Here is a 27,149-nt window from a genome sequence, read left to right on the forward strand (position 1 = left end):
ATCTTAAGCCCGACGTGGTGCATATAGCAATGGAATCATCATCTTCTTGGCACAGGCCATAATCACAAATTTTGTTTTCAGGCTTTTCTTAATAGTTAAAAAAGCTCAAAAATAGTAAATACGGAAATAAAAAATTTAAATAATGAAAGAGTAACAACTGAGATCAAGTTCAATTCTTAATATCATATTATAGCAATAAATGAACGCATTGTGATGTTATCCTGATTTTTATGTTCTGTGAAAAATTAAAAGTATCACTGATATTTGTGACTACCCGACAAGCAATAAGTTGAGCTATGCCTGTGAAACCAATTCCATTGGCAAAATACAGCCGGTAACTACTGATTTGCCAATTGACGGCATTTTTTATGCAGCGCCGCTGACAGCCACCCGTCTCAACATTTCTCGAGAAATGACAAGATGGGCGACGACGCTGCAATTCTTCATTTTATGTGAACAGTCGCCAATTTTGTCAGCCTTTTTGCAGATTAAGGTTGTACGCCTTTTGACAGATTCAAGATTTGACCATGATCTGACGGGCACTCTCATCAGGTCAGGTCTTATATATATATATATATATATATATATATATATATATATATATATATATATATATATATATATATATATATATATATATATATATATATAGGGTTAATATTGTCTACAATTGAAGGTATTTAACTAATGAGCAGAAATTACTCTTTTCTTCAAAAAAAATTCAATTTTTTTAGATCAAATGTTACGTGATCTACATGGTTTTTTTTTAGTAAAAAACTTGTTTTAAATCATGTGATTATGATAAGTAATTAGGTCTTTAAAGGGATCTAAATCAACGGCCCACAATGTGTCAAAATTTTATAACTCAAAAGATCACATTTTTACATTAGAAAAGTATGATCCAAAAGGCTTAATCTTTAGCAAACAAGTCATGCTGAACACATCTATGTGGTTAGAGTCGATACAACTTTCCCTTATGATTTCTAACTCATTAGTTCCTTCATTAGTAGCCAATATATATATGAAAAGTGCAATATGTTTATCAGCAAATCATGTTTGCGTTGAATCAACAGTGGCTGTCCATTCTACATTCTTTCCCCTTTCTCAAGGCAAACTCCCACCTCTCTCTCTCTCTCTCTCCCCTACCAGCATGACTCCCTCTTCCTCCTGTTTTTTCTGAGTTGTGCTTTCCAGGACCACCTTCAAGAACCACCGCAGTCAAGCACCACCAGTAAAAAGGAGATCAGGTGATGCAGAAAAGGAAAGAAGAAAGGCTAACAAAGGAGGGAGATTGGGTGGAGAAGGTGGTGGTGGTCCTCAGAAAAAGGGAAGAGGAACCTCACTGGTGGTAGTGGATCGGTCAACTGCTGGCAGTGTTCGGCAGTGGTTGTGATCCACAAAGAAAGGAGAGAGGGAGTCAGGCTGTGGTGGGAGGGAGAAGGGTTTGCGTTAGGCAGAAAGGGGAACAAAAGGAGTCGTCTGATCTCAGATCTGACAGCCAATATTGGTTCAAACCAGCAAACAGGTTTTGCTGGTTGACATATTTCAGTTTCCCTATATATATATATATGCTAAATAAAACATGTTAAATGGGTTTTCCGGGTCTTTCAGTGTTTTTTTGCAATTCTGATCCCATAGATATATTCGGCATAGTTAATTTACTAGAAATCGACACCCAGATTATGCTTTTTCGATGAAAAAAATGATATTTGAAACCTTAAAAATTTACAAAGATTTTGGACAGTCAATTTTTTTAACCTTAGAAAAAATATACCTATACATCAGAATCGAACACTCCAAAAACTGACCCCTAAAATCGAGCGCATAGATCACATCCACGGTCAAAATTTTAAAATAAAATGCAGAAGCCCCAAAACCCCCTTCAGTATGCTTTCATCACTCGTACATATGTATATATAACCATGGCCATTGCACCTGACAAACTTTCAGTTGAAGACCACATAGATGATGCAAGGCAAAACCTAGCCCATTCTCATCTGGAGATGATAAAAGGCAGTAGTCCAAGCCCAACTTCATAAAACATATTGCAATCATTTTGGTCAAGCATCTAATGCAAGACATCAACATCATGACAACAAATGGGATCCAACTAAACACTGGAATGAAGCATCATTTAATGCTCTGGAGCATTATAAGAACAAACAAGAAAATGTGTGCGGATCAAACAAATATCAACAAACTTACAAACAGCTATCCAGAACAATGGCAATACTAACAAACCTACAACCAACATACCAGGACGATAGCATTCCCAGAGCCTCATAAAAGCTATTAACACTCCTATATCTCCAAAGACGCAAGAAACACATCACTCCACTGATCCCCAAAAATAAAAACCAAAGCATCAGGTGTCATCCACTTGAGAGTGAAACACGAAGCTTGGAAAAGTAGTTGTAATGTCCCTGCAGGCATAAAATCATCCGCAACTCATAAGCCAGTATCCATATCATTACTGATCTTTACCTTAATTAAAGATAGATGTTTCTAGGAAAATTCACTTGAACTATCATCAAGTCACAGAAGAGTTACTTAAGTAATCCATACCCCGAGTTGAGCAACACTGACGCACACAAATAATAGCTCTTTTATTTGGAAGAAACTTTGGATCATTTAGCCGCAGTTGTCTTTTGAGAATATATATAGGGATTCGGTCGACAATCGACATAGCAAAGTGGCGGAACCCCATTTTTGTTTTTTTTCACATCTAACACCATAGATGTGATCTACATGTTTTATTTAGTGGGAGCCGACTTTTCGATTGCTAGAATCCGACCTGCATACAGGTTTTTTTGATGATCCATATCATTTTTCCCGGCTCATAAAAACATATTTTTCGTTGAAAGAACATGATCCAAGAGTCGATTACTACTAAATCGAGCATGCCAAACACATCTATAAGGTTAGATTGTGTCAAGACAACTCGATTGTAGGTACAATCGTTTGCAGCAAATATAAATCCATATATATATGAGAACTGAACACATTATATATATAGAGAGAGAAAGAGAGAGCACTTACAATTTAACAAGACAGCCATGAGCATGGACATCAATTATGTTTTACATTAATAAACTAAACAATCCACAAAAAAGTACCAGAAGTGTCAAGTACGTACTTGAGATACTGTAGAGTCATGTTCTTTAGAAGAGAGGGGTGACGCAGAACAAGGCTTCTCCACTCTTCCTTGTCAATCTTACCATCATGTTTAGTATCTGCCTCCTCAAAGGTCTGAAATGGGAAAAGGAAAAGGTCTTACATGCATTTGCAGGAAACACGACAGAGGGTTACATATGAAAAAAGAAAGGATCAAAGTCCTTTGGCAATTGCACGCGGGCGTGTGTGTGTGTGTTCCCACTCCTTGCTATTGTTAGTCAGCACTCGACTTTTATTGAAATTTCCAATGTTTCCATGTAATTTTTTTTTTGATATTTACACAGAAACCACCCACAGGATCAGAGACCTAGCCGTGCTGGCTTTGCCTGCGGTACTTACGGTCGCTGTCCTGGCAGCGTAAAACTCTGTGGGCTTACCCCTTGCCCCCAGGAAGTCGCCACGCTTCGGCTTGCACAAGAGGTCTATATTTTCCAGTTCCCATGGGTTCTTAGCATTTTCTATCTGTTATAAAAGTTCCCTTCATAAGCTCCCATCCCGTCGTGATAAACAAAAATCTGGAACTGAAGTGATTAAATTCAAGCACCCATTAGACTTTTTTTATTTTCCATTTAACTTTGTTCAAGAGCAATGCACTGATGCCATTGAGCATATCATATTTAAGTACCTTGTCAATAATGCTTTCAATTACATCGTCTGAGAGATTCATGCCAGATTCTGCAAGTGTAGCCACTACCATTTGCTTCACCTACAAAAGATCAGAATATGAGAGCATTCAGCATTTTAATAGCATATTCAGATCATAGCACGTAACCATCACATAGGCAGACATTTTGAGGTTGGGAGGAATTAAGCTTGTGAAACAACGAAAATAAGAATAAACAAGTTGCAGAATCGAAGAACACTGAAGCTGGCAAATCAAGAGACCTCATTCTATGCAAAACAGAACTTTTAAAGATTTTCTTTTACTAAGCCAAGGGAAAACTCTCTCAAAGAAAATTAATAAACTAGGCCTCTCCAAAAAAGAAAAAACTTTGCTGAAGTTGTCACCCATCCTTGTACTACTTCCATCTTTACATGCTTAAATTCTGATCTCTAGCCATATCCATCCATTTGATTATCAGGTTGCCACTTTTAAGAAGCACGGTTAAAGGCCACTTAATATGGTACAATAAAATTTGCATTGTAGAAATCTGTTTTACAAAAGAATGGGTACCTGGCTTAGAAGAACCTTATTTTTTCCTACATAATTTGGAAGTCAAATACTAAAATATCTGCATTACCTGTCCGGCTGTCAGCACAAACACTCACTCTACCAATGGGAGAACAAAAGACATACTAGCTTCAACTTCATGGGACATCCGGTCTTAAGCTATTCCATACACAAGCATAGCCATATTGGCGAAGACTAATGTTTCGAAACCAGTAAAATCCTACGACTTCTGGATGTCCTCCACCACCCTTGCCCCACAACGAGGGCAAATTAGTACCCATAAAAACTCAAAATGTTAATAGTAGGACTATTTCAAAAAAATATCTCCTGTAGCATAAAACTATGTTTCACATAATGCACAAGTTGCATATAGTGGATGGAGTGTTTCTGGCCACCAGAAGCTTCTTAAACATGAATCTCCCTGTTTGCTATAACACATTGGCACTCCTCTCTCTGATACACATAAACCATGCTTCTAGTATTCATTTCCCATTCTAGCAACTATAGAACTATTTTGTACAGTAATATATACATGTAAAATATTACTCGATTAAGTATAGTATAATATTAAATATAGTATTGTAGAGGATAGTACACAATAGTTCATTCAGGTGTGTTTGTATGAGAGAGAGAGAGAGAGTAGTACTATAACATGATATCCAGTGTCATTGACCAAATCAAGTTTTGTGTATCCAAACCTGAAGAATATAGAACCTCCCTCTCCTAGACCCTATGTCATATGGACACTTCACTTTGCATGCATATCCCGTATCGACATGACATGACACTCGGACACTACACAGACACGATACGACACTTCATTGACATAGTCAAACCAGTTTCATTGTATCATTAACTTTATCTATTTTCTTTTATGATCTTATTTACTTATTTCATATTCACTTTGAGTTATTTTTCTTTTAAAATTTGCCATCAATTACATTACATTTTAATTTCAACTTAGTTTCATTATTTGATGCTCCTAAGGCCCTATTTGGATCTGATTTTATTATTATTTACATGCATAAATTAAATCACATTTTATAAAGAAGAATGTTGTTTTTATTTTTAATCAGGTGAATGTTTAGATGTCACATGGATGCGGATGCGAGCACGGGATACAATGCATATCTGCCTGATACGATATGGAGATTTTCAAAAATTAGGATCCGAGGAAATGATCCACATAAATTATATATATTTATATAATTATATATAATAATAATATACTCATATATTATCCACTAAAATTTTAAAAATATATATTTATAAACATATTTTATACCGTGTTGGCATGTCGAACACCGTGTCGAGCATGTTGGATGCTATAATTAATGTGTCAGACCCGTGTTTGATGTATTGGACATCGTGTCATGCATGTCGGACACAATTTTGACTGTGTCGTACATGAATCGCACCACGTCTTATGTCCAAATCCGTGTTATGTCGTATTGACACACAATTCTCCCGCTACGTGGTGTGTCCCTATGACAGATGTTTGGATTACCAATTATTTAAACTAAAATGAAATGAAAAAGAGGCAAGTATGAGTATTGATGATGGTGATGGTGATGGGGTGGTGGTGATAGTGGTGATAAAGGTGATGAGGTGGTGGCAGTGATGGTGGCCATGGTGGAGGTGGTGGTAGTCGTCATGATGGCAGCAGTGGTGGTGGTCGTGATGGTGATGGTGATGGTGATGGTTGTGGGAAGTAAGTAGGTCCCTCTCCATTTTTTAAAACATCACATGATCTCTCACCAAATTTATAAAAGCTCATTAAAAAACATAAAACTAGAAAATCCAAACACTAAAACTTGCTATTTAAAATAAGTATAAATGGCATGGAGCAATTTATAAAGGGATTCAAACAGGGGCTAAATGTAGTGATTTAGAATTGTTGTTTTACACAGATACATTATACATATGTCTAAGTGTGTGTATGGTCGTGTCTCCATGTCCTATTTTTGAAAATTATTGTATCATACTAAGCGTATTCGCATTGTGTCCCACTCCCGCATCCATATCCATGCGGCATAGCGTAGACCTTAACAAAAAAAATTTGTGACATAGTATTAGCTTCTTTTGGGGAAAAAGATACCTCTTGGCGTTCAATGAAACCTTGCTGCTTGAGATCGTACAGTTGAAAGGAAACTGCAACTCAAAATCATGTAAACAAGAATTAATTTATATTAATTCTGGTCAATGCAACAAAAAATACAGGAGAAAGATGAACTACGTAGAAAGGTGAAAGAATAGCAAATAAAGTACGAAAATAAACTCTAAGCAATTAACATGAAGTCATAAAAAGAGAAAACATTGAATCATCCTTGCAAAACCCACGAGTGCATCAGCATTATATACAAGTATGCTCAATAAACTTTTGTCAAACTTGTAAAACCTAGCAGATACCATGTGCACCAACAAATCCTACTTGAGGAATGAGTCAGTCCATATAATGAATGAAAAAAAGAAAATCTGCAAAATACTTCAACAGCTTACAATCAATCTTATCATCAATTCGAGCGTTGGGATGAAAGACAGATAATGCACGTGCAAACTCCTCAAATCCTAAGATCCCGTTATGCTTTGTGTCAAACAAATCAAAGACCTAAGAATAAAGAATAACAGGATTCAGATGTCACCAAAAAAAGAACTAAAACAGATTTATTATATTATATAATTTGCCAGGATTAAAAATTTCAAAACTCTAATCAACTAAGTGAGTAAACAGTCAAATCATAGTAGTTAGACTGCACTAACAATTACAAATGAAAGGAGCAGCTTGTTAAAATATGTAATCTCATAGACAGCTCATGTAATCCCTTGTAATGTTTTTCTTTTTTTTAGTTACTTTAGCTCTAGTTTAAACCCAACTAGAACTCACTTAAAATCTATTTTTAGGACACCTTTAGGCTTCACCTTTTTGACTAGTCAAAAAGGCCTTTTTGACCAAGTCAAAAAGGTGAAGCTCCAAGGGAGCCGTTGGGCTCCCAACAGCTTTAATAGAGCCGTTGGGAGTCCAATGACTCCCTTGTGGCTCCTCTCCCCTTCTTTTATAAATATGGGGCTGTTTCCCCTTGTAAAGCATTCTTTGTTCTTTATTTTTTGTGGGAGTTCTCTCCCATGTTTATGAAATCTTGTTCTTCATTTTATGTATACCCTCTTTTGGGTATTGTGTATGAGTGTGAGCTCTTTTGTGTAAATGCCTTTGTTTCATAAATCCTCTTTGTAAGTGTTGAAGAAACAATCCTTTTTAGGGATTGCTACATTCTTTCATGGTATCAAAGCAAGGTCGATAGAAGTAATCAGTATAGAGTTCTTGTGCATTGGGAAGTGTGTCGTTCGTGTTTTTCTCAAAGGAAAGAAGCTTCTTTGAGGGGCTAGTTGCGTGGAGCCTTGAAAGACTAGATATTTTTGCTTTTTGTGGTGGTGTATTTCTTTCTTTTTCTTTCTTTTTTCTCCCCTTCTTCTTTTCCTAAACTTGTAAAATGGATGACAATGATAATGTCACCATTAAGCACATAAAACTCAATGATTCTAACTATGTAACATGGTCTTCTATCATGAAGCACCTCATTTGGGGAAAGGGGCTATGGGGATTAATGGATGAAACTGATGAGAAACCTAAACTAATGCTCACTAAATAAGCAGGAAAAGAAATACCTCTTTCGGAGGTAGAAAAAGTTAAAGTTGTTTCCACTTATGAGAAAAAGTAGAAAGAATGGAGAATGGGTCACGCCAAGATTATGTCTTGGCTCATTTCTAGTGTGGATATAAAGAAGTGTTCAAGCTTTGCGAAGTTTGAATACGCTAATGATGCTTGGGACTATCTCAAGAGAATGTATTCTCGTAAAGATGTTGCCCATATATCTAATATTCAAGAAAAGGTTCGCAATATGGTTCAAAGAGATAAAAGTATTAGAGAATATTATAATAGCTTGTCCGAGCTATGGGAAGAATTGGCTCTCCTTGAACCAAAGTGGCATTGTCCACAAAATATAAAGCTTCGCCAAAATCAAATAAATGCAGAGCATTTTTTTCAATTTATTAATGGTTTAAGACCAGAATTTCAGACAACCAAATCCGTTCTTCTTCATCGAGGGAAGGTTCCCTCTATTGAGGACACAATTGAAGAATTGAGTATGGAAGAAAACCGACTGAAAAAAAGAATCTCAAAAAATGATGATGACTCAGTTTTATCTGTTTCAAGACCAGGGAATCATGTTCGTGCATATAAACCTCCACATTTTGGAAGAACATATGATGAGAGATACGGAAGTAAGGTGGAAAGAAAAGAAGTAATTTGCTATTATTGTCGTGAACCTGGTGTAATGAAAAGAGGCGGAAGCACCAATAGAGCAAAAGTCACTCCTTAAGAGTGACTACAAGAGCCAAGAACACAAACACAAAATGTGCACACAAAAACTCACAAATATAGGAAATGACTTAAAGTCATAAGTTGGATTTATTGAAGAAAGGAAGAGAAGGGTGTAAAAACCCATACATTTAAGAGGGGAAGACCTCCTCTATTTATAGAGGAGGGAAGCACTAAAAGGAACCACAAGGGGGGCTCCCTTGTGGTCATTACAAAAAAGGAAAAATAAAGAAAAAAGAAAAAGGAAAAGGGGAAAAAGAGAAAAAATAAAAAAGAAAAAGATACATATGTGGTTTTACAAGAATACCCCTATCGGGTATTTATCTAAATGAGAAATAGTATATATATACATATATGTATATATATATACTTATATATATACGGATGTATATATATATATATATATATATATATATATATATATATATATATATATATATATATTTTAACACGCCCCCTCAAACTTTACGGGGAGAAGACCGAAAGTTTGCTAAGGAGGAACATAAATCGTGGAGTTGGAAGCGCTTTGGTGAAGAAGTCAGCCAGCTGATATTCTGAAGTAACATATGGTAATGAGATAGTCCCTCTGAGATATTCGTCTCGAACATAATGGCAATCCATCTCGATATGCTTTGTCCGTTCATGAAAAGTGTGATTGCTGGCAATGTATATCGCACTTTTGTTATCACAGCAGAGCTTGGTAGGAGTGGAAATGAGGACGCCCATGTCAGCAAGGAGACTTCTGAGCCATACGATTTCCATAGTTGTCATCGCCATAGCCCGATACTCAGCTTCAGTAGATGATAAAGAGACTTTCTGCTGCTTCTTGCATCTCCACGAGATGAGAGATTCACCTAAAAAGATACAAAGACCCGTAATTGAGATACAATCATTGGGATTGCCTCCCCAGTCAGCATCAGTAAAAGCAGTCAATTCAAGAGATGAGGAAGAGGATAAGAAGAGTCCCTTTGAGATGGTGTTTTTGATATATCGCACAATTCTCATTACGGCCGCCATATGAACCGTGGTAGGTGCGTGCTGGAACTGGCTTGCTGCATGAACCGCATGAGCTATGTCAGGACGGGTGATGGATAGATAAGTGAGGGATCCAATTAATTGACGGTAGGGAGTTGGATCTTCAAGAAGAACACCATCTTCAAGTCTAAGTTTTGCATTGATAACTTCAGGAGTCTCAACTTTCTTTTCATCAGATATTCCTGATTTGGTACAAATTTCAGCAGCTAACTTCATCTGAGATAAGATGTATCCACGTTCGGAATAAGCCACTTCAATACCTAAAAAATATCGCAAATAACCAAGGTCAGACATATCAAAGGTATCTTTTAGCATAGACTTAACATCATTTACTCCCTTTTTGTCATTCCCAGTGATGATCATATCATCAACATACAGCAGAAGCATAATAATGGAGTCACCTGTTCTTTTCACAAAAAGAGCAGTGTCAGTATAACAAGAAGAAAATCCTAAATTTATTAATACGTTACTAAACCTATCATACCAAGCTTTAGGTGCTTGCTTAAGACCATATAAAGCCTTTTTTAATTTCAAAATTTTTCCATTTAAATCCATACCTGGAGGTGGTTCCATATACACTTCTTCATTTAAATTACCATTCAAAAAGGCATTTTTAACATCAAGTTGAAAAATTGGCCATTTTTTAACTGCGGCTATAGCAATAAGAGCTCGAACACTAGTCATTCGAGCAACGGGGGCAAAGGTTTCATCATAATCTACCCCATACTCTTGGGCATATCCTTTGGCTACCAACCTAGCCTTATACCTTTCCAATGAACCATCACTCTTAGTTTTTACTTTAAAAACCCATCTACATCCGATGGGTTTCTTGCCATTGGGAGGATCAATGATTTCCCAAGTTTGTGCCTTTTTAAGAGCATTAAGTTCAAGTTGCATAGCTTCATTCCAATGAGCATATTGCTTAGCATCATTGTAATGAGATGGTTCATGAAAAGAGTGAAGAGCAAGAAGGCATGCTCGAAAGTTAGGCGAAAAAGAATCATAAGAAACAAATCTATTTGGTATTTTGGAAATCCGATTTGATCTTCTTTGAGAAGTTTCTTCGGTGAACTCATTTTGGGAAAATTTTTCAAGGGCACAAGGAGGATTCCTTTCATTCCTTCTAGAGTAGACTTGAATTTGTCTTGAACTATTTTCTTCAAAGTTTTGATCATCATTTGGATGTTCAACAAGATCTTCACTAAGAGATTCATTAGAATCAATATGATCATCTATGATGTTTTCTTTAGGCAATAAGTCAAATAAGAATGAATAATCAATATTTTCATTCGGTTGGTGCGAAAAACCACTTTCCTCTTCAAGGAATGTGACATCTTTAGAGATATAAAGCTTATTTTTAAGTATGTCAAAACATCTATACCCTTTTTGTTTTTCGCCATATCCCAAAAAAATACATTCAATAGCCCTAGGGGAAAGTTTATCATTCTTGTGAGTTAAAACAAAACATTTACATCCAAAAATTCTTAGTCTTTTGTAATCGGGAGACATATTGTAAAGTTTTTCAAATGGAGAAAGATTTTTTAAAGAAGACGAAAGAGTTCTATTGATAAGATATGTAGAGGTTAGAACCGCTTCGGCCCAAAAGGATTTTGGAATGTTTCTTGAGATTAATAACGTTCTTGTAGTCTCTATTATGTGCCTATGCTTTCTTTCCGCAAGTCCATTTTGTTGTGGAGTGTTGGGACAAGAACGTTGGTGGAAAATTCCATTTTCTTTTAAATAATTTTGAAAATCATTGGACATATATTCGCCTCCCGAATCGGATATAAGAATAGATAAATTTCCCAAAAATTGGTTTTTGACCATTGCATGAAATTCTTTAAAGAAGGAGAAAACTTCGGATTTGCGACTTAGGAAGTAAATCCACGTGAATCGAGTAAAATCATCAATAAATACCACATAATACGAAAAACCTCCTTTAGACAAAATAGGGGAAGGTCCCCACACATCGGAATGAATAAGTTCAAATGGCCGAGTGGTAAAGTAACTTCTTTGTGGAAATGGAATAGCTTTAGATTTCCCAAAAATGCAATCTTTACAAGTCATGTGATTGTCTTTACAAGTATTGTTCAAAAACGGAAAAAGAGACATTTTTACAAAATTTAGATGGCCAAGTCTCTCATGCCATATTCCAATACTTTTGTCTTTTACAAGATTGCATGATGCCTTAGATGGGAGAGTCAAAAAATCCATAAAGTAGAGGTCACCCCTTCTATGGCCTTGCCCAATCAGCTTCCCTGACTGGAGATCCTGCACGGTGCAATCCTTAGGTGAGAAAGAGACTTGGCATCCATGATCGGTGATTTGAGATACGGAAAAAAGATTTAAATTTATTTTAGGCACGATTCTAACTTTAGGAACAAAGAAGTTTTTGAAATCAAGAGATCCAATACTTTCAATTTTTAGTGATGTACCATCGGCCGTTGAAACATAAGAAGATATAGGTTCGAAAAAAATATTTGAAAGAGAATTTTTATGAGATGTCATATGAAAAGAAGCACCGGAGTCTAGTATCCACATACCTGGAGGAGATGAAGAGTAGGCAATGGCGGCCCTGGATGTTGAAGGAGAAGTCTTGAGAAGATGTTGAAGAACTTCGGAGATGTGATTTAGAGTTTCTTTGATATCTCCTTCTTTGGTACTTTCTTCCTTCTTTGGAGAAGTTTCCCCAACCACGGCAACTTTTCCTTTGAGTTTTGGACAAGCCGGTCTAATGTGACCCGGTTCATTACAATAATGGCATATTATCCCCCTTCTAGGCCCATTGATATTTTTGTTAAAGTGGGGAGGTCTATATGCTTTAACATTTGATCCGGGCCTATTAACGGCCAAAACTTCATCATTCCTAATGCTCAAGCCAAGTCGAGTTTCTTCTTGACATACCTCGGCAAGAGCATCTTCAATAGGTAGGGCTTTGCTTCTATGGAGAAGAGATGCCCTCACTTGTTCAAATTCCGGGCGAAGTCCATGAAGGAATTGAAAAAAGTGCTCCTTTTCAATTTGTTCCCTTCTTAGTTCAATGTCTTGTGGAGCAACCCATTTGGGCTCAAGAAGGGCAAGCTCATCCCAAAGAGGAGCTAGAGAGCTAAAATAGTCCCGGACACTCATGTCCATTTGTTTGGTGGAACAAATTTTTTCTTGGCAAAAGAATTGCCGAGCAAGATCCTTTTGGGTATACATACCCTTAAGAAAAAACCAAGCCTCATTGGCTCTTCTAAACCTGGCAATATTGGCACAATTTTTAAGATCTACGTTGTTCATAAACCATGTCAAGATTTTGGCATGGTTGCTTTCCCAATCCTCGATTTTGGATTGATGTTCATTAATGGCTTTGATGCGCTCATCGCCATCTAAAGCCTTTTCAACTTCATTTTCAATTTTGGTAAGAACAAGAGAGGGTTCGGGAGTAGTCCCCATAACAAAACCCCAAAGTTTCTTACCTCTTAGATGATTTTCCATAGCGGAGGCCCACATGAGATAGTTGGACCCATTTAGCTTGAAAGAGAGCTCCACTTTAGAGTCACGTTCCATCGGCACCAAATATACTTCCTTTCTTCAAAACTTTGAGAGGCACGCTTTCCAAGATGTCAAAAGAGAAGCCCAATCACCAATCGAGCTCTGATACCATGTAATGAAAAGAGGCGGAAGCACCAATAGAGCAAAAGTCACTCCTTAAGAGTGACTACAAGAGCCAAGAACACAAACACCAAATGTGCACACAAAAACTCACAAATATAGGAAATGACTTAAAGTCATAAGTTGGATTTATTGAAGAAAGGAAGAGAAGGGTGTAAAAACCCATACATTTAAGAGGGGAAGACCTCCTCTATTTATAGAGGAGGGAAGCACTAAAAGGAACCACAAGGGGGGCTCCCTTGTAGTCGTTGGGAGCCCCAATGGTCAGAAATCTGACCGTTGGAGCCCCAACGACTACAAGTGTGGGGCCCCCTTGTGGTCATTACAAAAAAGGAAAAATAAAGAAAAAAGAAAAAGGAAAAGGGGAAAAAGAGAAAAAATAAAAAAGAAAAAGATACATATGTGGTTTTACAAGAATACCCCTATCGGGTATTTATCTAAATGAGAAATAGTATATATATACATATATGTATATATATATATATACTTATATATATACGGATGTATATATATAAGTATATATATATATATATATTTTAACACCTGGGCACGGCAAGACGCAATGCCCAAAGTTAAAGAAGACTTATGAAAAGAAGGTTGACAAAAAAAATATCTATTGGAAGCATGTCGTTATCTCAGCTAGTGGAGGCACTTCAACAACTTCTTAAAGGAGCTGTAAAGAAGTATGCGGAAGAATCCAAGAATGCCAATGCATTCACTATGTCCAACACGGACAAATGAAACAAGCATAAGAGAGGAAATCCACCAAGGGATATACGAAGGGCCTTATAACAAGACTACACACATAAAAATAATATCCCTTTTATTGGAGAGGAGCTCTTTAAAAGCAATACAAGATACAAGGGGGTTCCCTCTATTTATAAGCAAAGGGAGACCAAAGGGGGCTCCCAATAGAGTCGTTGGGAGCCCCCAACGGTCACAATTGTGACCGTTGGGGGCCCCAACGACTCCATTGTGGGGCCCCTTTGGTATCCCAATAAACATTCTAGAAAATAAAAAAACAAAAAATAAAAACAAAAAAATAAAAGGAATAAAACAAGTACCCCTATTGGGTACTTGTGAAAAGACCATAATACCCCTATCGGGTATTATGGTGAATACATCTATATTTATATATATATATAGATGTATTATTACATATGTCTTAACACCCCCCCTCAAACTTTACGGGGAGATGACCAAAAGTTTGCCAAGAAGGAACAAGAAGCGCGGAGCAGGAAGTGCTTTGGTAAAGAAATCTGCAAGTTGATATTCCGAAGTGACATATGGCAGTGTAACTGTCCCACAAAGATATTCATCACGTACATAATGACAGTCCATTTCAATATGTTTAGTCCTCTCATGAAAGGTGTGGTTGCTGGCAATATAGATTGCACTTTTGTTGTCGCAACAAAGCTTCGAAGCACCGGTAATTTCGACTCCCATATTTTGAAGAAGACTTCGAAGCCACACAAGCTCCATTGTAGTAGTTGCCATAGCCCTGTATTCTGCTTCAGTAGAAGACAATGAGACTTTCTGTTGTTTCTTGCATCTCCAAGCAATTAGCGAATCTCCTAAGAAAACACAAAAGCTAGTAGTTGAGACTCGATCATTTGGGTTTCCTCCCCAATCAGCATCAGTATAAGCGAGTAAATCTAAGGAAGAGAGTGAGGATAAGAATAACCCTTTAGTCAAAATATTTTTGATGTATCGAATGATCCGAAGCATAACACTCATATGCACAGATGTAGGGGCATGATGAAATTGGCTTGCAGAGTGCACAACATAAGCAATATCAGGCCTGGTGATAGTCAGATAGGTGAGGGAGCCAATGAGTTGCTTGTAGGGCGTAGGATCATCCAGCAGAACTCCATCCTCCAGTCGTAGTTTAGCATTGATAACCTCGGGAGTCTCCACCTTTTTGTCATCTGAAATCCCAGATTTGGAACATATGTCTGCATCAAGCTTCATCTGTGACAAAATATACCCTCGAGGAGAGTATGCTACTTCTATACCAAGAAAGTACCTGAGAAAACCCAAATCAGATATATCAAAATTATGTTTTAACATATTTTTAACATTAAGAATACCACTTTCATCATTGCCAGTGATGATCATATCATCAACATAAAGCAGAAGGATGATGATACTATTACCTGCACGTTTAACAAAAAGAGCAGTGTCAGTATAACATGAACGAAATCCCAATTGTAACATGATAGCACTAAATCTTGTTAAATTATGTAATCAAACTTGTAATTTCGTATATATATTTTATATATATAAGGTAATACATATACATATATATAATATATGTATATGTATTTACCAATTATATATATAAAATATATATAGTCATAGTAAGGGTAGTTTAGGAATTTTACACATATTCTTTTTTCAAGAATATGTTTTTTTTGTATTTTCTTTTTTCTTTTTCTTTTTGTATTTTTGTTTTTTTGCATTTAATGCATTGTACATGCATTGGGAGGGGCCCAACCCACTAGTCGTTGGAGGGGCTCCAACGACTATGTGGAGCCCCTCCCAATGCCTCCTCCAAGCCCTATTTATATGGGCAGCTCCTCTTGTATTTTCTTAAGGGATTTGGGATTATAGCCCAACCTCTTTAGTGTTTATGAAACTTATGGGTGCAAGTGCACATTTGTGATTCGGTGTGTTGTGTTTGTTGTGCACAAGTGTTCTTGGGTGTGTATGTTCACACATTTATTCTTAAGGTTGTTGTGTTATCGACTAAAGTATCTTGTTGAAGATACTTTTACATGGTATCAGAGCCTCGTTGAAGAAGAAGAATTGTGACTTGCCTTCTTTTGCATTCCTCAGGAAGCGTGCCTTCAAGTTTTTTGAAATCAAAGAGGATCATCTTCTTCGAGCAATATTTTAGGAGCTCCTTTTGTCAAGAAAGACGCAAAAAGTAATTAAGGTACATACTATCTCTTGCATTCTTTCCTCTCTAATGGGCGAAAAAGACTCCCATTTCTCTCTTGGGTTTAAGCTTAATGGCTCAAATTATCATGTTTGGGCCGGTAATATGGAAGCCCATATTAAAGGAAAGGGGCTTTGGGGTTACGTTTATGGATCCATACCGGAACCGAAACCCAAAATTACCATTGTTGAAGGAGGTGATATTAAGATTCTTGAAGGGGATGAAAGACAAAAGGCCCTTGAAGAGTATTCTAAGAAACATGATGATTGGGAAATGAAGAACTTCAAGATATTATCTTGGATTTTCTCATCCGTTGAGACCAAGATAAATGCCAACATCATCAAATTTAAAAGGGCTTCCGAAGCTTGGGTATATCTTGAGAAAATGTACACCTCAAGAGATCTATCCCACAAGTACTTTCTTCAAAAGAGGGCTTTGACTCTCCAACAAAATGACATGACCATTCGGGAGTACTTTGCCGAATTATCCTCTATTTGGGACGAGCTCGCAATTCTTGAACCTAAATGGAGTGGTGAGGCTATCGAATTAAGGCACAAACAACTTGAAGAAGACCGGTTCTTCAATTTTTTAAATGGCCTTAGACCCGAATTTGAACAAGTTCGGTCCTCTCTTCTCTCCGCCTTCACATCCCCCTCACTCGAAGATGTTATCACCAAGCTAAGTGGTGAAGAAACCCGTATGGGGATTGGCAAAAATAACCCTAGCATTCTTGTTACTTCTTCTACTCAAGAAGATGGTGAAATGGCTAATGCCGTGTCAAGACCGGGAAATAACATGAGGACCTATAGACCTCCTCATTTCAAGAATCAAGGTCAAGGAGGAAATGATTGATATGGCAAAAGAGACTATAGCAAAGTAACTTGCTATCATTGTAAAGAACCCGGACATATCAAACCCTTGTGTCCTAAATGGAAGAAATTGATTGCAACGGCTATGGCATCTCAAGTTGAAGAACGACCCCCTTTATCAAGTGAGTCTCTTTCTCTTCAACAAATCGTGGAAGCCCTACAACCTCTTCTCAAGGGAGGTACTTCCGGAGCCGCTATGTCATCCTCTTCCCCCGGTAAGACATCTTGGCTTTTAGATTCCGGGGCATCCTTTCACATGACCCCTAGTTATTGCACTCTTTCAAATTTTTCTAAAAGTGCTTTTCCATCCTTTGTATCAACCGCGGACGGTACATCTCTTGAGATTAAAGGAATAGGTAATTTTGAAAAACAAGACTTCTTTGTTCCAAAAATTCGTTTTATCCCAAACCTTAACCTAAATCTTCTTTCCGTTTCCCAACTCTCGGACCATGGTTACGATATAAAATTTTCTTCTAATAAATGTTGGATACAGGATCGCCAGTCCAGGAGATTGATTGGGGAAGGCTCTAGAAGAGGAGACCTCTACTACGTAGATTTTCTTCAAGTTCCCAAGAGTCAATTTTGCAACGTCGTCCAAAACAAAGACATTCATGTATGGCATAAGAGATTGGGTCATCCCAATATTGTTAAAATCTCGTACTTGCCTTTTGTTAAACATCTTTGTAAAAGTGACTTTTTGTGTAATGAATGCATTCTTGGGAAAATGAAATGTTTGCCCTTTCCTCAAAGATCCATGTTTACGACAAAACCATTTGAAATTGTCCATTCCGATGTATGGGGACCGGCTCCGGAAATGTCTAAAGGAGGTTTTTCATATTATGTAATCTTTGTGGATGACTATACTAGGTTTTGTTGGATCTATTTCCTTAAACATAAACATGAAGTTTTTTCAACCTTTAAAAATTTTCACATGATGATTTCAAATCAATTCAATGGATCTTTAAAAATTTTTAGGTCTGACTCTGGAGGAGAATACCTCTCAAATGAATTTAAGGGTTATCTTGAAAATTTTGGAATTCTTCACAAAAAATCATGTCCAAAAACCCCTCAACAAAATGGGTTAGCCGAACGAAAACACAGGCACATCATTGAAACAACTAGGACTTTGCTCATTTCTCAAAACATTCCAAAAAATCTTTGGGCTGAGGCAGCTCTTACCTCTGTCTATCTCATAAACCGACTTCCATCGAAAAATTTAAACAAAATTTCTCCCTTTGAAAAACTGTATGATAAGGAACCTGATTATAGCAGGTTAAGGGTCTTTGGGTGTAAGTGTTTTGTTCTTACTGATAAGAATGACAAACTTTCTCCAAAGGCCATTCCTTGTGCCTTTCTTGGCTATTCTGAAACCCAAAAGGGGTTTCGTTGTTATGATATCAAAAGTGATAAGTTGTATGTTTCCAGGAACGTGAGTTTTTTGGAAAATGTTAGTGGATTTGAAAGTTGTGACCCCCATAATGAAAATATGGATTACTCCTTTTTATTTGATTTACTGAATAAGGATGATGATACTAGTGATAATGAGTCAGATCAAGGTAACCCAAATGAACTTGAAACCGAGGAAAACATCTCCTTGTCTCCTTCGTCACATCAACCTATTGAATTACCTAGAGACCCTATCACCTACTCTCATAGAGATCAAAACAACTTTAGGAGTGCTCTTGACAGATATAATGATGCCAGTTCCAGTGCCTCTCAGAATGAAGTGATCCCTCGTAGAACTGAGAGAAGTAGAAGGCCTCCCTCTAGGTTCATTTCCTATGACTCTTTCTCACCAAGATATAGAGCCTGCCTTAGTGCCATCCACTCTTATATAGAACCTAGAAATTTTGAAGAAGCACGTAAATGCCCTGAATGGATTAATGCCATGGACAATGAACTTGAGGCTCTGAGAAGAGCCAAAACCTGGGAATTCCAAAATCTTCCTAAAGGCAAGAAAACAATAGGGTGCAGATGGGTTTTCAAAGTAAAAACTAAAAGTGATGGATCCCTTGAAAGGTATAAAGCTCGCTTGGTTGCAAAAGGATATAGTCAAGAATATGGTATTGACTATGAAGAAACTTTTGCTCCTGTAGCTCGTATGGTCACTGTTCGATGTCTTATAACTGTTGCCTCTATCAACAAATGGAACATCTATCAAATGGATGTGAAAAATGCCTTTTTAAATGGCGATTTAAGCGAAGAAGTCTACATGGATGCTCCTCCTGGAATGGAGACTCCTAAGGGAAAGGTGCTTCGTCTTCAGAAAGCACTCTATGGCCTAAAACAAGCTCCCAAGGCTTGGTATGATAGATTTAACTCTGTTATGATTGAGAATGGTTTTTCCTCTTGTTTTACTGACACTGCTCTATTTGTTAGAAAATCCAATGCAGGGATTGTTATTTTACTTCTGTATGTTGATGACATGCTCATCACTGGGAGTGATTCTAACGGGGTTAAAAGTATAAAATCTATCTTAAAAGATAAATTTGAAATGTCTGACTTGGGTTTTTTAACTTATTTTTTGGGAATTGAAGTGGCATACTCTCTTCGAGGATATTTCTTATCTCAAACTAAGCTTGCTTCTGAGATCATTGACAGGTCAGGTATTACAGATGAGAAGCTGTGTGAAACTCCTGCGGTAGTAGGAGCAAAGATGAAAATTGATGATGGAGTTCCCCTATTGGATCCTACACCTTACAGACAGCTTGTAGGGTCCCTGATGTATCTGAGTATTACCAGACCAGATATATCCCATGCAGTCCATACTGCAAGTCAATTTCAGCATGCGCCTACATCCGTTCACATGAGTGTCATCTTACGGGTCGTAAGATACATAAAGGGTACTCTAAATAAGGGAGTTTTTCTGTCCTCTTCCTCTGATTTAAAATTGATTGCTTATACTGACTCAGATTGGGGAGGTGACCCAAATAACCGTCACTCCACCACTGGTTTTTGTGTGTTCTTAGGAGACTCACTAATTTCGTGGAGATGCAAGAAGCAACAAAAGGTGTCGCTCTCCTCAACTGAAGCTGAATATCGTGCCATGGCCACTACTACCATGGAGATTGTTTGGATTCACCAACTGCTAGAAGACATGGGGATCAAAATTGAAGGACCCACCAAGCTATGCTGCGACAACAAAAGTGCAATCTACATTGCAAAGAACCACACCTTTCATGAGCGGACAAAACACATCGAAATGGACTGTCACTATGTTCGTGAAGCATATCTCCGAGGAGTTATCGACCTTCCTTATGTCACGTCCGAATATCAGTTGGCCGATTTCTTTACTAAAGCCCTGTGCGCTCCGCGGTTCAACTTCCTTCTTGGCAAACTATCGGTCATCTTGCCCTAAGTTTGAGGGGGGGTGTTAAATTATGTAATCAAACTTGTAATTTCGTATATATATTTTATATATATAAGGTAATACATATACATATATATAATATATGTATATGTATTTACCAATTATATATATAAAATATATATAGTCATAGTAAGGGTAGTTTAGGAATTTTACACATATTCTTTTTTCAAGAATATGTTTTTTTTGTATTTTCTTTTTTCTTTTTCTTTTTGTATTTTTGTTTTTTTGCATTTAATGCATTGTACATGCATTGGGAAGGGCCCAACCCACTAGTCGTTGGACCCCTCCAACGGTCACAAATGTGACCGTTGGAGGGGCTCCAACGACTATGTGGAGCCCCTCCCAAGGCCTCCTCCAAGCCCTATTTATATGGGCAGCTCCTCTTGTATTTTCTTAAGGGATTTGGGATTATAGCCCAACCTCTTTAGTGTTTATGAAACTTATGGGTGCAAGTGCACATTTGTGATTCGGTGTGTTGTGTTTGTTGTGCACAAGTGTTCTTGGGTGTGTATGTTCACACATTTATTCTTAAGGTTGTTGTGTTATCGACTAAAGTATCTTGTTGAAGATACTTTTACAAATCTATCATACCAAGCCTTAGGGGCTTGTTTAAGGCCATATAAAGCTTTTAATAATCGAAGAGTTTGACCTTGGTTAACACTAATTCCCGGCGGAGGGTCCATATATACTTCATTCAACTGACCATTAAGAAAGACATTTTTAACATCTAATTGAAATATAGGCCATTTCTTAGATGATGCTACATCAATTAGAGTTCTAACGCTTGCCATGCGAGTCATGGGGGCAAAAGCCTCCTCATAATCGATGCCATATTCTTGTGAATATCCCTTAGCAACTAATCTAGCTTTATAACGTTCTAAGGAACCATCACTTTTTGTTTTGACTTTGTAGACCCACCGACATCCTATAGCTTTTTTTATTTGGAGAAAGTTGAACTATTTCCCAAGTTTTAGCCTTATTTAAAGCATCTAGTTCAACTTTCATTGCTTCAACCCAATGAGAAATATTTTTTGCTTGATTATAATGGGAAGGTTCATAGCAAGAATGCAAGGCTATTAGACAAGCTCTATAGTTAGGTGAGAGAGTTTCATATGAGACAAACCTATTAGGTGAAATTGATTCTCTAGAAGATCGCCTAAGGGAGGTTTCTACTAGGGGTTCATTAAGCCGCAAGAATTTTTCTAAAGCACTAATAGGTTGTGCTTCCTCACGCCGAGTGTATACTTGGAGATTGTCACCATTAGTTGGTGATACATCATTATCATGAGAATCATTATTATGAGTATTTTCTAAAAATTCTGGATGACTCAAAGAGTCATCATTTGAATCCTCTAAAAGATCATTGATAAACATATAATCAATTTTATTTGGTTTTTCCAATATTTCAAATCCATTTTCATCTTCTAAAAAGGTCACATCTTTGGAGACAAATAACTTATTGTTTTTATAGTCAAAGCATCTATAGCCCTTTTGATTTTCACCATATCCTAAAAATACACATTTTATTGCTTTAGGCGACAATTTATCTCTTTTATGTAAAAGAACAAAACATTTACACCCAAAAATACGAAGACGATTGTAATCGGGTGTCATATTGAAAAGCTTTTCATAAGGAGAGATATTGTTCAATTTTGAAGATGGCATTCTATTGATTAAATAGGTCGAGGTTAACACGGCTTCGACCCAAAAACTTTTAAGAATATTTTTAGAAATGAGTAATGATCTAGTGGTTTCTAAAATATGTCTATGTTTTCTTTCCGCTAGGCCGTTTTGTTGAGGAGTTCTTGGACAAGATTTTTTATGACAAATGCCATGTTTTAAATATGATTGAAACTCATTTGATAAGTATTCTCCACCCGAATCGGATCTAAGAATGGATATGTGACTTTGAAATTGATTTTGAACTTTTGCATGAAATTCTTTGAAGAAGTTAAAAACTTCCGATTTAAGGTTAAGAAAATAAATCCATATATATCTAGTATAATCATCAATAAAGGTAACATAATATGAATAACCACCTTTGGATAGAACCGGAGATGGTCCGCATACATCGGAATGCACCAATTCAAAAGGTCTTGTTGTCACAAAGGTTCTAACAGAAAAATGAATAGACTTCATTTTTCCAAAAATGCAATCTTTGCAATCGATATCGTTTTCTTTACAAAACTTGTTTCCAAAAGGAAAAAGATACATTTTAGAGTAACTTAGGTGTCCAAGCCTTTTATGCCAAGTTTCAATATTTTTGTCTTGGACATAAGTACAAAATGAGGTATTTGGAAGCATTAAGTTATCCATAAAATAAAGATCTCCCTTCCTATGGCCTTGCCCAATCCGCTTCCCGAACCAGAGATCCTGCACAAAGCACCCTTGGGATGAGAAAGATAGTTCACATCCATGGTCGGCAATATGGGAAACGGAAAAGTGGTTAAGATTTAATTTAGGAACTATTCTAACTTTTGGAACAAGAAAATTTTGAACATTTTTAGAATCGAGAGTTCCAATACCATTTATTTTGAGAAAAGTTCCATCGGCTGTAGAGACACAAGATATTTTTGAATTGGTGTGCACGTTGGTTAATGCATTTTCATGAGGAGTCATGTGAAAAGAGGCTCCGAAATCTAAAATCCAAGAGTACATACCGGGAGGTGATGATGAGGCAATGGCGGCACCGGAGGTGGAAGAAGTAGCCTTTAGAATTTGTTGGAGAGTCAAGGAAATTTGACCAAGAGTATCTTTGAGATCCTCGTTCTTGCCTTCATCTTCTTTGGTGGAGGATTCCTCAACGGAAGCCACCTTTGGCTTGAATGTCCCATTTAGCTTTGGGCAAACGGGTTTAATATGTCCCGGCTCATAACAATGATGACATATAATCATTTTTCTTCCACCACTCCCTTGCTTACCAAAATGAGGTGACTTGTATGTTTTAACATGATTGCCGGGTTTAGATACGGCAAGAACTTCATCTATGCTTTTACCCATGCTATGCCTAGTCTCTTCTTGAGTAATTTCGGCAATAGCCTCTTCTAAAGGAGGAAACGTAGATCTATGGAGAAGTGAGGATCTAACTTGTTCAAATTCGGGACGAAGCCCAAATAAAAATTGAAACAATCTATCTTGTTCCATTTGTTTTTTTCTTAGTTTCACATCCTCCGTAGCCACCCATTTAGGCTCTAAAAGAGCCAATTCATCCCACAAAGGATTTAGAGCACTATAATAGTCTTGTATGCTCATGTCGCCTTTTTTGTGGTTCTCACTTTTTCTTGCAAAAAATAAGCGCTTGCAAGATCCTTTTGGGTATACATACCCTTCATAAAAAACCAAGCTTCATATGCCCGGCGGAATTTTGCAATATTTGCACATACCTTAAGTTCGACATTATTCATAAACCATGCTTGGATTTTTGCATGGTTGCTCTCCCAATCTTCCATTTGGTGATGATAATCTTCAATGGCTTTGAGACGAGCATCACCTTCAAGTGCTTTCTCTTGATCTTCTTCCATCTTTGTGAGCTTAAGTTGGGGTTCCGGAACGGTTCCCATTACATAACCCCAAAGCTTCTTGCCTTTGAGATTATTCTCCATTACAGATGCCCACATCATGTAATTTTTCCCATTGAGCTTGAATGATAGATCGATCTTGACTTTCATTGCTACAAAATGAAGATGTGAAAAAGAAAGGAAGTAGAGAGAGACACGATTTTACCATAGAAGATCGTATGGCTCTGATACCATGTAAAAAAGTATGCGGAAGAATCCAAGAATGCCAATGCATTCACTATGTCCAACACGGACAAACGAAACAAGCATAAGAGAGGAAATCCACCAAGGGATATACTAACGGCCTTATAACAAGGCTACACACATAAAAATAATATCCCTTTTATTGGAGAGGAGCTCTCTAAAAGCAATACAAGATACAAGGGGGTTCCCCCTATTTATAAGCAAAGGGAGACCAAAGGGGGCTCCCAATAGAGTCGTTGGGAGCCCCCAACGGTCACAATTGTGACCGTTGGGGGCCCCAACGATTCCATTGTGGGGCCCCTTTGGTATCCCAATAAACATTCTAGAAAACAAAAAAACAAAAAATAAAAACAGAAAAATAAAAGGAATAAAACAAGTACCCCTATTGGGTACTTGTGAAAAGACCATAATACCCCTATCGGGTATTATGGTGAATACATCTATATTTATATATATAGATGTATTATTACATGTCTTAACAGGAGCTTCCCCATCTGCTGGAGCTGCGGTCTCTTCAATAAGCATCTCCGATCCAGGTAAACCTCTTTGGCTTCTTGATTCTGGTGCATCTTTTCATATGAATTATTGTCTCAATATCATAACTCAAGTGGTTCAAACGTTTGGACTGCCGACAGCACTCCTCTTGAGATTAAGGGAATATGATGTTTTGAAAATTCTTCTCAAAACTCAAACAAATTTTGTATTCCAAAATTAGATATATTTCCAAACTTAATTTAAACCTTTTATCCGTATCTCAGTTAACTGATCATGGGTGTAATGTTTCATTCTCCTCTCATGATTGTCGAGTACAGGATCACCAGTCAAGAAGCTAATTGGAGAAGGCCATAGAGAAGGAGGCTTATATTACATGGATTTTTTGGATTTTCCCAAGAGTACACTGTGTTGCAATATTCAAAAATTGAATTTTGATCTTTTGCACAAAAGATTTGGACATCCTTGTATATCCAAGATTCAACACTTTCCGAACATGAAAAAATTTTGTAATTTTGAAACTTTTACATGTGAAAATTGTATTTTTGGAAAAATGAAAAGATTACCTTTTCCGGAAAGAACTTTTGTTTCTACAAGACCACTTGAGTTGATTCATTCTGATGTCTGGGGTCTTGCACCAATTATATCAAAAGGTGGGTTTGTTTATTATGTTATCTTTATAGATGACTTTACACGACACACTTGGATTTATTTTCTTAAACATAAACCCGAAGTCTTCTCGCATTTTAAAATCTTTCATAATATAGTCAAAAATCAGTTTAAAGAGGATATTTCAATATTTCGTACCGATTCAGGAGGAAAATTCTTATCAAAAGAATTCAAAGATTATTTAAATCAACATGGAGTTATACATCAAAGGTCATGTCCCTACACTCCTCAACAAAATGGCCTAGCTGAAAGAAAGCATAGGCACATTATTGACACAACAAGAACCCTCCTCATATCACATCAAATACCAAAAATTTTCTGGGTTGAAGCAACCTTAACTGTTGTTTATTTCATCAATAGGATGCCCTCTTCGTCGTTAAATAATATTTCTCCAATCGAAAAGCTTCTTAAACAAATTCCTGATTACTCCAGGTTAAGGGTATTCGGGTGCAAATGTTTTGTATTCTCAGATAAAAATGATAAGCTTTCCTCTCGAGCTATTCCTTGTGTCTTCTTAGGATATGCAAGTCATCAAAAGGGTTATAGATGTTTTGACTTTAGAAATAACAAATTATATGTCTCAAGAAACGTATCCTTCTTAGAAAATAAAAGTCCATTTGAAACCAAAGCATCTGCAGAAACAGATGAGTATTCCTTTCTATTTGATTTAGTCTCAAAGAATGAAGAATGTAACGTTGAGCAAGATGATCAAAGTGATATTTCTCCTCTTGAACCAATTAGTGATAACCAAGAGTTCATTCAATATTCTAGACGAGGAAATTCAGAAAGACCATGTGCCCTTGAGAGGTACTCTGTAGAACCAGAACCCGAGGTGTCAACAAGAAAATCTACTAGGATCTCAAAAATTCCTGACAAATTTGTGTCATATAAATCTTTTTCGCTAAAATTTCAAGCCTTTCTAGCCTTAATTCACTCCTATGAAGAACCTCCCAGTTATGCTATAGCCAAAACCCAACCGGAATGGGTAAAAGCCATGCAAGTGGAATTAGAAGCCTTAGAAAAGGCAAACACTTGGACTATACAAGAACTTCCGCCTAACAAGAAACCTATTGGTTGTCGATAGGTTTACAAAGTAAAGACTAAAAGCGATGGCAGTTTTGAGCGGTTTAAGGCTAGCATAGTTGTCAAAGGCTACGCTCAAGAATATGAAATAAATTATGAGGAAACCTTTGCTCCAGTAGCCAGAATGACCACAGTTAGAATTCTAATTGCCCTTGCCTCTATAAAGCAATGGTCCATATATCAAATGGATGTTAAGAATGTTAAAATACATGTAATTCATATATATATATATATATATATATTTATATATATATATATATATGTCTAAAATACCCGATAGGGGTATTTTAGTCATTTCACAAGTACCCGATAGGGGTACTTGTTTTTCTTCTTTTATTTTCCTTTTTGTTTTTGTAATTTATATTTTTTTATTTTATGTTTTTTTGCTCACACAAAGGGGCCCCACCATGGAGTCGATGGGGCCCCCAACGGTCACATTTGTGACCGTTGGGGGCTCCCAACGACTACATGGGGAGCCCCTAGGTGGCTCTCCTTTTAAGGCCTTTTGGCCATCCCCCCTCTCCTTCTTTTGTGTATAAATAGGAGTGAACC

At 37.0% G+C, this 27,149-nt stretch overlaps 1 protein-coding gene across 2 annotated transcripts in view; it reads right to left on the minus strand.

Moving 5' to 3' along the window:
• Positions 1-2,090: 2,090 nt before the first annotated feature.
• LOC149817363 (calcineurin B-like protein 3) overlaps positions 2,091-27,149 on the minus strand; it is a 47,644-nt gene continuing 22,585 nt past the window's right edge. The window contains exons 5-9 of one of the 2 annotated variants that reach the window (XM_089988189.1): positions 6,845-6,953; positions 6,444-6,496; positions 3,800-3,880; positions 3,137-3,249; positions 2,091-2,423 (exon numbers count right to left, since the gene is read on the minus strand). In XM_089988189.1, coding sequence (XP_089844315.1) covers positions 2,366-2,423; positions 3,137-3,249; positions 3,800-3,880; positions 6,444-6,496; positions 6,845-6,953 — 414 coding nt within the window. In that variant the 3' untranslated portion in view covers positions 2,091-2,365. Of the gene's footprint in view, positions 2,424-3,136; positions 3,250-3,493; positions 3,696-3,799; positions 3,881-6,443; positions 6,497-6,844; positions 6,954-27,149 lie in introns of those variants that run through there. The other variant, XM_089988190.1, reaches the window with a different exon arrangement.

Source organism: Nuphar pumila, chromosome 14 (genome assembly GCF_984573655.1).
Source record: "Nuphar pumila chromosome 14, dmNupPumi1.hap1.1, whole genome shotgun sequence".
Lineage (NCBI taxonomy): Eukaryota > Viridiplantae > Streptophyta > Magnoliopsida > Nymphaeales > Nymphaeaceae > Nuphar > Nuphar pumila.